Source organism: Quercus suber, unplaced genomic scaffold, assembly GCF_002906115.3.
Source record: "Quercus suber isolate HL8 unplaced genomic scaffold, Cork oak 2.0 scaffold_553, whole genome shotgun sequence".
In the NCBI taxonomy this organism is placed as follows: domain Eukaryota; kingdom Viridiplantae; phylum Streptophyta; class Magnoliopsida; order Fagales; family Fagaceae; genus Quercus; species Quercus suber.
In genome coordinates, this window is record NW_027070001.1 from 178,442 (window position 1) to 191,243 (window position 12,802).

The 12,802-nt window shown below is 37.6% G+C and overlaps 1 protein-coding gene across 1 annotated transcript; it reads left to right on the forward strand.

Annotated features, from left to right (window-relative positions):
• Nucleotides 1-7,955: 7,955 nt before the first annotated feature.
• On the forward strand, nt 7,956-9,835 carry LOC111998594 (uncharacterized). The gene is made up of 3 exons (XM_024030688.1): nt 7,956-9,164; nt 9,318-9,423; nt 9,603-9,835. The coding sequence occupies exons 1-3, from the start codon at nt 7,956-7,958 to the stop codon at nt 9,833-9,835; spliced, it is 1,548 nt and encodes a 515-aa protein (XP_023886456.1).
• The last annotated feature ends 2,967 nt before the right edge of the window (nt 9,836-12,802 follow it).

Sequence of the window (12,802 nt, forward strand, 5' to 3'; positions counted from 1 at the left end):
ACGATCATAAATCAGACCAACAACAACAACAAACCCTGCAATTCCAACCAACGAACCCAGTCAAACACAACACCCACCAACAAGCTCCCTTCCACCGAGACGGAACCGGACGAGAAGACTGAGTGGTGTCGGAAAATCTACGCCACTCTAGCTAGATTCCGATATCGAGAAGACCGATAATGACATTGGAGCTGTAATCAGAATCAGACTAGAGACTGCGTTGGTTCCTGAGGTCGAGAAACTGAGGAGACTGAGTGGTGTGAAGCTCGTGACAACGGTCCTCGAACATGGCGAGGATTGAGGGGTTTTTGCTGATCATATTGGCTTCGCTTTGCGTGAAAGAGTCGGAGAAGCCATCTCTTTCTCTAAACCCAGATCCAAAGAGAAAGCCGAAAGAGAGATAGGGATTTTGATATGAGAGACAAAGAGAGCTTTAGATGAAAGAGAGCTTCATTTTAGACGAGAGAGAGCTTTAGTAAGTTGAATCTAGTGGATGAGCAACGACCAAAATGTTTTTTATTTGGATTTCAAATAAAGGAAAATGTCGGGTTTGCTCTTTGATTCTGGGTATTTTGTGATTTAAGAAAAACATTGAAGAACAAGTTCTTATGTTCTTAGATTTGTAATTTTTTGTTTTTAATTTTTTTATTTAATTAAAATTAATTTAGATGCTGACGTAGCATTTTTTAATGCCAAAATAGATTTTTTAATTATTATTTTAATGTGTCATTAGTCACGTCAGCTTTTTTTGTTAGTTGGCTGATAGTAAGGACTTGAATGTCACGCGTTAATTGGTTTAGGGACTAAAAGTGATAAAATGAAAATGTAGGGACCAAAATAGAAATGACCCCAAAATGTAAGGATTAAAAGGGAATTTATGCCTAAATTAAATACACAACATAAAATCTAAATTTCTAAAAAATGACCAAAATACCCCCGAAACCTAAAAAATGAACAAAATACCCCAAAACCTAAAAATTATGAAAATACTCCCAAAACCCAAAAAAATGACCAAAATACCCCTGAAACCCAAAAATGACCAAAATACCCCTAAAATCTAAAAAATGACTGAATTACCCCCGAAACCTAAAAATTACCAAAATACACCCAAAACCTAAAAAATTACCAAAATACCTCCAAAACCTAAAAAAAAACTAAAATACCCCTAACTCACACTACTCACAACTCACAACATGACCATTACTGGTCAAGACAAAAATTGTATAAATTTTTGTGATCCTTACATACTACTCACAACTCACCACATGACGGTTATGGGTTGAGTAAAAAATTGTATAAATTTTTGTGATCCTTGTATGTTTTTTAGTGGGCCATAGTGACTTTGGCAACCTTAAGTTGTTAAGACCATATTTTGTCCTCTTAACTATTATTTATTTATTTATTTTTGAAAACAAAATGATAGAATTTTATTGATTATTCATGAAGATACGACAACATAGTAGAAAGCTGGAGCCACATTTCCAATGTGAACCACATGTAGACCTAGACGTCAAAGCAGCCTATAGGGCTTAGCTGGGACTTTCAGTCAAACAAAAAAAGAAAGAATATAATACACCAAAAAATCAAGGACCGATCTGAGCTTTCATCAATCTCTGATATTCTGACAGCAAGGTTAAAGCACCATCAGCAATGACTTTCGGTTGCAATTGCACCTTTTCAAAATAGAACTTGTTGCGAGCATTCTAAAAGGCCCAGGCGGTGACAGCCCATACTTTAACCTCTCCTCCTTCTAGCCTTTCCTGAAGCCCCCTGAGCAGCAAGAAAAAATCTGAAGCCTTATTAGGACATTTTTTCAGTCTACCCCTTACCAAAGCCTAGGTATTGCGGGCAAAAGGGCATTCCCAAAGCACGTGACCAACTGTCTCTGGCTATTGTTTACAGAATTCACACTGTTGTTCCACTACTACTTTCCTCCTCTGTAAATTATCTCTGGTTGGTAAAATGTTTAAGCACGCATGCCACACAAAATTCCATACTTTTGGGGGTACATTAATAGTCCAAATGAGCTTCCAAAATTTTTCATTCCTCCGAGTATGAGAGCTCTCACCACTTGGCTGTTGTGCTAACCTTAAAGCCACCTGGTATGCAGACTTGACCAAGAAGCTCTGCACCTTATTTCCCTTCCAAAGTACTTTGTCCTCCTCCTCCAACCTTGTGAGTGGTATTGCCAAAATTTCTTGACGAGTTTCCTCACCAAACAGAGAAACCACTTTCCCTCGGTCCCACTATCTCGTTTGTTGATTGATGAGTTCGTGCACGCACATATCCTCTGGAATATCACCATTCAGCCTCCGGGGGTGAGGAAGCCAATCATGGGATAACACTTTTATGGTTTTGCTGTGACTAACCTGCCACCTTGACCCAGCCAAAAGAATCTCCCTTGCTGACAAAAGGCTGCACCAAACGTAAGATGGATTGTGTCCCATCTCAGCATCCAAGAACGTTGTGGTTGGGAAATATCTGGCCTTGTAGATACGGTAGAACAGAGAATCTTTTTTTTTAAACCAAATTCCAAGCTTGTTTTGTGAGTAAGGCAAGATTAAAGGCATGTAAATCATGAAACCCTATCCCTTCCATCTTCTTCGAATTACAAAGCCTTCTCTAACTCATCCAATGTACCTTCTTTTCATCCCGTAGCTATCCCCACAAATATCGTGCCAGTATAGAGTTAATATCTTCACAAATTTGCTTTGGAATGTTAAAGATACTCATCGTATAAGTTGGTACTTCTTGGGCAACAGTTTTAATGAGTATTTCTCTTCCTGCCTTTGAGATGAGCCTCTCTTTTCACCCAATTACTTTCTTTGCTATCTTTTCCCTTATGCCTTTGAAGGTGCTAGTTTTAGACTTTCTAGCAATCATGGGCAGCCTAAGGTATTGCTCACAGTCATGGAAGACTTGTGCTCCCAGCATACTTTGTATTGACTGTTTGATGTTGACCTTTGTGTTTTTGCTAAAAAATAGGGCTGATTTTCCTCTGTTCCTCGGCTCTTTTTAGCATGGCTGAAAGAGCTTTGGCACACAAAAGGAATAAGTATGGGGACAGTGGGTCGCCTTGCTTAATCCCTCTTGTGGGTTTTATAAAGCCCTTGGGTTCACCATTTATGAGAACCGAATATGAGGCTGAATGAATTGTCTCCATTGCAAGTGCCACCCATCTCTCATCAAACCCTAACCGAATCATCATCTTCCTTAAAAACTCTCACTCTACACAGTCATATGCCTTGCTAATGTCCAATTTTACTATCATCTGACCATTCTTTCCCCTTCGCCTATTCCTTATTCTGTGAAGCTACTCAAAGGCAACGGTAGCATTGTCTGTAATAATTCTATCTGGGATGAAAGCATTCTGAGCATCAGAATCACCTGTGGTAGAATCAGCTTCAGCCGGTTGGCTAGGACCTTTGACAGTAGGCGAGAGATCACATTGCCCAAGCTGATGGGCCTAAAGTCACCTAAAGATTTTGGATCATTCTTTTTTGGCACCAAGACAATGTGAGTATAGTTCATTTTTTGTAATAGAAATCCCAAATTAAGAATAGAAAGGATAGCTCTAGTAACATCATGCCCAACTATATTCCAAAATTTTTGGAAAAAAAAAGGAGACATACAATCCGGCCTCGGCGCCTTTGAGGGGTGCATTTGAAATAATGCTCGCCGTACCTCTTCCCTTGTATATGGTTCTAATAATGTGCCATTCATCTCATCAGTGACCCTTCGATCCACTGCAAGGACTCGGCTAAAATCTCTGTCATCAGGCTGACTTGATGTGAACAAGTTTTGGAAATACTCCATTGCTACATCCGCAATTTGGGCTTCATCTGTACATCACTCCCCTTTTGTATTAAACACCCCCACAATTTGATTCCTACGCTTTCTTTGGGTTGCCCTTTGGTGAAAAAACTTTGTGTTTTTATCGCCTGCCAATAGCCATATTGCTCTAGATCTCTGATGCCATGCCAACTCCTCTTGGTGCAACATGTTATTTTTTCCCGCCTTCGTTTCTCTTATTCGTTCCAACAATGCTAGATCATTCATACTAGTAAGCTCCTCCAACACCCGATGTTTATCTTTAAGGGAGGCTATAGTGTTGCCAAAAGCCACCTTTTCCCACTTTACCAATGCCAACCTTGTATTTTTAATCTTCTGGAATAACAAAACATCGGGCTACCCATACTTACTATTTGCCGCCAAGCTTCCTCAATAATAAGTCTACACTCTTGGTGGTAAGGCCCATTTCTCCTCAAACCTCCTGGGAGTATTCTTCTTCCTATTACTTTCATTGTTTGCATGGATTGCCAACATATTTGGGATGTGGTTTGAATAAGATGCAGAGAGGTGTAATACACGGCTCCTTGGGAATAAATTGTTCCAATCCCCATTTACATAAGCCTTTTCAATCTTTTCCTGAACAAACTCCACACCAGGTCTACCATTATTCCACATGAATTTGCTTCCTTGAAAACCCAATTCAATCAACCCACAGTGAGCTAGTGCATTCCGGAAAGCCAACATTGGTGGAAATGCCTTCTCAAACCGGCCTTGTTTTTCATCAGAGGATAGGATTTCTTGTAATCTCCTATGCATAGCCAAGGCATCAACAACCTAGAGTGGAGATGGCACAAAAAAGTCCAGGAGTTATGTTTGTGGCACTCCTTTGGGTAATCATAAAATCCAGTGATCCTCCATGGAGATTTTGGGTCTGTCATAATGATAGCATCAATATGGTTTGGTGAATAGGTTTGTATATGCAGGTTAACCTCGTCTTTCCAAAGCATTGCTAAACCACCCTGTCTTCCTCCCCAACTTCTGTCACAAGGTACAACTAATCCTCCTTGATAGTGTAAATCGTCCTTTACCTTTCTCATTTCTTCAATTGTCTGCTTAGTCTCCATGAGAAAGATAATTTTGGGTCTCTTTTCTCTCACCACATGAGAGAGTACGTTAACTGCACATTGGTTCCCAAGCCCTTGGCAGTTCCAGCTTATAATATTCATTGTGACCGGCAAGGCTGAATATCAGCCTCCACCATTGGATTAGTTGTTGTACTATGTACCTCAAACTTAGCCCTCTTACAATCTGTATTTTCAAGAGCTGCATCATCTTCCCAAGCTTGACTCTCTCTTTTCTGTCTAATCTTTTTTTCTTCACCATACGTCCCCATATGTTTGGTCACCTCACTTTTACGTAGCCCTTTCTTCGTTGTTATTATTATTATTTTACTTTGGGAGTTGGTTGGTTGCATGGATAAACCCTCATCATGTGGTGTGTCACGTGTCCTTTGTGCACTCAAATTACCTTTAGCTTTTACTTCAGCTAGAAAAGGAATAGAGTTAGTGCCGTAATTGATAGGGACACTATAAAGGTCATTACATTGATTTTCGATTTCAGAGATATTTGCATTCACACTCTTTAATTTTGTTTCCTTACTTGTAGAGTCAACCAACATTAAATGCAAATTCGTTCCTGTTGGATTTTCTTCTATCACTGGTGGGATATTATTCACCGCACATCAATCCTAGATTTTTCGGTTGACTCATAAATGATCAACGCTCCAGAATTTGAATTTGAATTTGGTTCTGCCGCTGCCGATGGTAGGCCTCCTCCATGATCAAATCTGTTAGACCCGTCATGTCACTGTGGAAAATCCTGCAGACATCTCCTCATGTTCCCTTGACTGCCTCTATATCCCGCTTTCATCCATTCTCCGTATGGATTCTCTTCTTCAACTGTCTCCAAAAGAACCTTGCAGTATTTTTCCTCGTGGCCCAACGTACCACACTGGAAGCACAAGCCAACTAGTCTCTCGTATTTAAAGGCCACCATTGTTTTATCCCCCTCAGGTAGGGGCAGAGCCACATAGTGGCTTGGGGGGGCCGTGGCCCCTGCAAAAAAAAAAAAAAAAATCCTATTTAGACTAGGAAGAAAAAATAAATGGGCACCCCCCCCCCAACATTACACACGGCCCCCCTACCATTTCTCCCCATTTTCCTAGCCTCAATCAAAAATTAGGAACACCTAAATTAAAAAAAAAAATATATATATATATATTTAGTTCTACTTTCAAGCAAAAAAAAAAAATTGTAACAGAGCCCACGGCAAGCCCAAGCTCCTCACGGCAAGCCCACAGATTCTCAACCAAAAAAAAAAAAAAAAATACAGAGAAGCAAAATGAACCCATCACGTTGCTGTGTAGTGGCAGAAAATCAAACCCCAATACTAAAGCACATCAAACTCTAGCAAACCAAACACAGAGATGTTTATAAAAAAAAAAAAAAAAAAAAAAAAAAAAAAAAAAAAAAAAAACCCTCCCAATACACAAACCAAAACCAAACCCCAGCAAACCAAACCCAGTAACCCAAGGTCACGTCACTGTTGTTGTCGCCGCAGCTCGCTCATCGTTGTCGTCGTTGCTGGCCCGGTCGCACCTTATCGCAGATCGCAGAGTTCTCTGCCTCTGCTCCGGTGCTTGGTGCGACGGTGCTCCCTCCGGCCTTCCCTCAAGGTATTTCTCTCTTTTTCTCTCTGGCTCTCTCAGTCTCTCTTTCTTTATCTCACTGAAATGCTCTTTTTCGCAGATCATAGCGGTCATCGCCTCATCGGAGATCGCAGATCGTTCTGCCTCTGCTTCGGTGCAACGGTGCTCGTTAGTCGTTGCTCCCTTCGCTCCGGCAGTCCGGCCCTCCCTCAAGGTTTTTCTCTCTGACTCTCTCTCAATCTCTCTCTCTCTTTATCTCATTGAATGAAAAAATGAAATGAAATTTATGAAGGAGTCTCTTTACTCTTTATTCTTTAATAGCCTATCTGATCTCACATCTCAGTAAGTCTCTCTCTCTCTTTTGAACTGTGACTTTCTCTGATTGGTTGACTTTTGCTTTTTTCCTGTTTTTGTCTTTTTAAATTTGGCTTTATCTTATCCATTTTTGTTAGTCAGTGATTCAGTGTGTTGGAATTTGGTGAAATATTGATTGTAATTTAGTGTAACGTGTATTGTGATTTGTGATTGGCATTGCAAAATTTTCTGATTGCAGCTGGCTATTGTGATTGGGGCGCATGTTGTGCTTGTTTGTTGTCTGTTGAGTGGGGTGGGGAGGGGGTAGATGGGCTATGGGCACATGGGGCCGGGTGCAGCATAATAATTAAAACAATGTAATGTGCAGCACATTACATTGCTTTAATTATTATGCTGCACATGGAATGTATAATGTTCGACTCTTTTAATGTAATATGTACAAGGGGCTAAACAATATAACAAATTAAAGCAGTATAATTAATGACAAATAAATTAAAGCAATATAGTTTATTGTTAAACTAAAAAATAATAATTAAAGCTATATAATTAAATTAACCAATACATTATAAAAGACAAATTAATTAAATTATTTTTGTTTTTGTTTGAGGGGTTATTATTAATTAAAGTAGTATTAAAAATGGGCTGACTGTTTAAATTATAATGAAAATTTTGTTTTTTTCTTGAGTATGAATAACATTCATATAACTAAGTAAAAATTTCTAATTAAATTTTTTTTTAAAAATTTTTTTCAGGTTAATTTTTGAGTCATATTCTTAAAGCTAAAAGAATTATGAGCAAACGAAAAACAATTGATGCATTCTTTAAGAAAAAAGATGTTAGCAATTCAGAAATTAGGACACCTGTGGCTGTAGAAACAAATGTTAATACTTCAATGCTTGATGAACACTCCTCTAAATGTCCAAAACTTCAATTTGAAGAGATAGATCGTGATCCAGGATCACATAAACAAATATGTGAATTTCCTATCAACAAACAAAATGAAATCCGACGAGCTTATCTCAAAGAAGGTCCATATCAACCTGAAAATATAGACTATCCGTACAATGATGATACTCATCGTCGTCGATTTCAACCTTCATAGTTTGGTTCACATAAGGATTGGTTGGAATACTCACCTTCAATGGATGTGATATATTGTCTACCTGGCTACCTTTTTAGTAAGAAACCAATAGGTCATCCCGGATCAGATGTATTCATTACAAGAGGTTTTAATAATTGGAAAAAGGTGAAAGATGGAATGAATTGTCCTTTAATTCGTCATGAAGGGAAAGAACCAAACTCCCCACATAAAATTGCTATGAAATGTTGCGAGGATTTAAAGAATTATTCACGGCATATTGACAAGCTGATTGAGAAACAAACGTCAAAAGAATTAGAAAATAATCGGTTGCGGCTCAAAACCTCAGTAAAGTGTGCTCGATGGCTAGCATTCCAAGCTTGTGCTTTTAGAGGTCATGATGAAAGCCTTGATTCAAAAAATAGAGGTAATTTTATTGAATTGATAAAATTCACATCAACTTTCAATGACAAAGTAGCTAGTGTTGTCTTGGAAAATGCACCAAGAAATGCCAAATATACATCACTAACAATTCAAAAGGAGATTTTGCATATTCTTGCTAGTAATGTGCAAAATGCTATTCGTGAGGAAATTGGGGATGCAAAATTTTGCATTCTTGTTGATGAAGCTTGGGATGAGTCAAAGAGAGAGCAAATGACCATCATTTTGAGGTTTATTGATAAAGAAGGTTTCATTAAAGAGCGTTTCTTTCATGTTGTGCATGTTAGAGACATTACTGCATTGATTTTAAAGAATGAGATATGTGCTGTCCTTTCTCATTACAACCTCCACATTGAAAATATTCTAGGTCAAGGATATGATGAGGCTAGTAACATGCGTGGTGAATGGAATGGATTACAAGCTCTTTTTCTTAAAGATTGCCCATATGCTTATTATGTACACTGTATGGCTCATAGGTTGCAATTAGCTCTAGTTACAGCATCTAGAGAAGTAAAAGATGTTCATCAGTTTTTTGATCATTTGGTTAATATTATCAATATTGTTGTTGGTTCTAGTAAGTGTAATGATGAATTGCAACATGCTCAAGCAGAACAAGTTGAGAATATGATTGCTTCTAATGAAATTGAGACTGGAAGAGGTGCAAACCAGATTGGTACTTTGCAACGAGCTGGAGATACTAGGTGGGGATCTCATTTTCAATCTATTTGTAGTTTGATTAACATGTTTGATGCTACTTGCAAAGTTATCAACACTATCTCTAAGGAAGAAGCTAACTATAAACAACGCGGTGATGCCGAGGGAGCTTATCAGGTATTAACATCATTTGAATTTATTTTAATCTTGCATTTGATGAAAGAGATAATGGGAATTACTAATGTTCTTTGTTAAGCTTTGCAACGACGTTCTCAAGACCATTTAAATACTATGCATTTAGTTTCAACTACAAAATCACTTATTCAAAAGTTGAGAGATGATGGATGGGAGCCTTTACTTGCTAGTGTTATAGCATTTTGTGAGCAGCATGAAATTGATATTCCTGTTATGAATGCTCGTTACACTAAAGGTCGAGGTAGATATCGTCGTCAAGATGAAGATTTAACAATGGAACATCAGTTGCAATAGACTTTCAATTGTAAGAATTGAAAAGTAGATTTTGTGAGCTAACAACGGAACTTGTCATTCTTAGTTCAGCTTTAAATCCCAAGGATGCTTTTAGATTATTCAAAATTGTTCATATATGCAATTTAGTTAAGAAATATTATCCTCAAGATTTTACTGAACATGAACAAGAACTTTTGGAGTCTCAATTGCAACATTATGAGCTTGATGTGATAAAACTTCCAGATTTTCAGAATATGAGTACAATTTCTGAGCTATGTAGGGGATTAAAAATTTCAGGAAAGTCTAATATCTATTTTTTGATTGATAGACTTATTCGTCTTGTGTTGACCCTTCCAGTTTCTATAGCAACTACAGAATGAGCTTTCTCAGCTATGAAGTTGTTAAAAACAAGACTTCGCAATAGAATGGAGGATGAGTTTTTAGTAGATAATATGATAGTTTATATAGAGAAGGAAATTGCAGGGAATTTCACTATAAAGATGATAATGGATGAATTTTATTCTATGAAAAATCGTCGTCAGGCATGATTTGATCCGGTTGATGACTTGACTTGACCTGAATAATGTTGCGTGGTTTTTAATGGGAGATTTACTGAGGCTTAGTCCATGGAGTGAAGGGTTGGGTAGACAAAAATTTTTTGGCTCGTTTTGTACCCCAATGTGAATCCTGTGCGTAGGATATAAAAGCCTTTTTTTTTTTGTGATTAGGGTTTTGTCTTGTTGTTGTTTTTGAGAAAGAAAAACATTGTAGCCGCACATTGTAATTTTATTTGATAATAGTGAAATCCCTGCAACTCCGTGGACGTAGGCAAATTGCCGAACCACGTAAATATTGTCTTGTGCGTGTGATTGTTTTTCTTTTGGTGTTTTGTTTTCTCTATTTTTTTTTGTTTCTCACAGGCTTGGAATTTCGGTTGAATTCCCAACATGTTCAAATATATGATGATATATGAAAGTTGATAATTTTGTATCTAATAGACTTAAGAATTATATTTAGTATATTTATGTTACAACCCGGCTCCCCCATGTATTTATTCTTGGCTACGCCCCTACCCTCAGGACTAATCGCCAAGCCGGCTGGAGAAGGGGCTTGTTTAATAGAATCTCAATCCGAATCCTGAGAAATTTGGCTTGGTCAGCCGTAAGAGCTTTTGAATCCACTGTAACCACACAGCCTAAGCCGCTTCCAATATCTTTCCCTGCGTCCTAGTTAATGAGATTGAATGGCAGGCCCCATACTTGCACCCACATAGGAACTGTGGTGAACGTTACTGATCTCGACGTCATCCCTTTCTCCTATCGTCTCAACACCAAGGGCTGATTCTCGAAACTCCATGGTCCATTGTCCAGGACTCATTTAATTTGGCTCTCAATGGAGAATTTGAACTGGTATAAGCCCTCTCCAATGTCCACTATTTTCAAATTGTTCCCCATCTTCCAAACTAAACGTAGTAAATTCTTCGCCGCCCTTTGATTAAATGGACGAGAGGATAGGAACTTGCCAATAAGACTGAGTGACCACTCTAGTATTTTCTCTCTCTGCATGGATCAGATTGTTATCTCCTCTCCTTCCTCCGCCGTAAGTTTTAGATTCTGTAACTGGTCTAGAAAATTGGTATCCATTGCCCTGCCCACTATTGGAATAGTAGGTAAGGCGAAGAAAGACTATCAACACCTTCCTGGAGGATGGGTGATGGTGCTCACCCGAAATGAGAAGAAAAACTCCTACTCAGAGGAGAGTAGAGTACGCTTGGATAGTTTATAGGTGAACACCCTCTTAACTATTAATTTCGAATTGCTAAAGACTTGGCAAATTTGAATCTGGACCTTGATAACTTGATTGAACTCGAATGAAAAAAAAAAGGGTATGGAATGTGGGCCATAGAAATAGCTACATGTTTTTGTCTGATAAATTGTGGACTCGAACTTGAACCCGAACCTAACCTGCTCATTAAGCTTTTATTATAAAATTTTAAACTGAATTGTTTTTATTGACTCATTTTTAATGTATGTTTGTGTGTAATAAAGTCATATTAAATCTTCTACATTGTAGATGAGAATAAAGACATTACTTATCAACTTTACAGTTAATTATCAAATATAAATGTTTTCCGTGTCTAATCTAGTAACATGTTTCTTTTTTGGAAATAAAATATAGAAATCCAGTAACATGTTTTAGTAGAATAAGTTTTTGACCCAAACCTGATTTTACTTGAATTTGACCGAGTTGAACCCTAAAGAGCTCACTTGAACTAGTTTTCTAGGTCTCAATGCTTGGTGAAGGTGATGTACCCACTTTATTATTAGCTAAAATCAAGGCAAGATACCAAATTTGGACAATTTCATTATTACCATATATGACTTTAGTTAACCATCTTTAATATTGTGATCTTCTAAAGAAACAATCGCACAATATCCTTCAGACAATCACTCCTCTGATACCAAATATAGTCTTTGTCTACCACCATTACTATTAGGCTCTGCTTGGGAGGAGGGACTGGAATAGAATGGAAAGGAATAAAAAGAATAATTTTAGAATATTCTTCCATTATCTTGTTTGGGAGTTTTAATGGAGGGAATGGAAAGTTCATTCCCTTGTTTGGAAGTTTAAGTGGGAGGGAATGGAATGAGTAGGAGGGAACACTCATTCCTCTCTATTCCTTTAAAACCTCAAATTTTCATTCCCCCCGAAATTGGGAGGAATGAGAGGGAATGAAATTAGATTTAATAATTTTTTTACTAAAACTCCAAAAATACCCCTATATATTCAACTTTTTATTTTTAAATAGGGGTCTAATAGTAATATTATCATAAAATAATTTCATTCCATTCCCTCCATATTGCTCCCAAACAGGATTACTTACATTCCATTCATTTTGATTCCATTCCCTTATAATCATCTCATTCCATTCCATTCCATTTCATTCCCGTATGAACTCGCAAGCGGAGCCTCAGAGTCCTCTAAGAAAGCAAATCACATGATCTCCTACAACAATCACTCTTTTTTAATTGACTATATAATTTTTACGATTCTTACTATGTAGAGATTAAGACTTTGTATTTTATAAGGAGTTGTAATCACATTATTATACAATAATTTTTCTCCATTATTTGATTTCTTTCGTAACAAAATATTCGTCATAAGAAGCCTCACTAAAATTTTAGAACTTACATATATATATATATATGTGTGTGTGTGTGTGTGTAATGTGTAAGGCTGTGTTTGGTTACAATTGAACGATTTTTTAACCCACCTCAAAACATAATGAGAAAGAAGAAGAGGCCTATTAATTCAAGGTCACTACGAAAAGGGTTGGTCAAACAAAA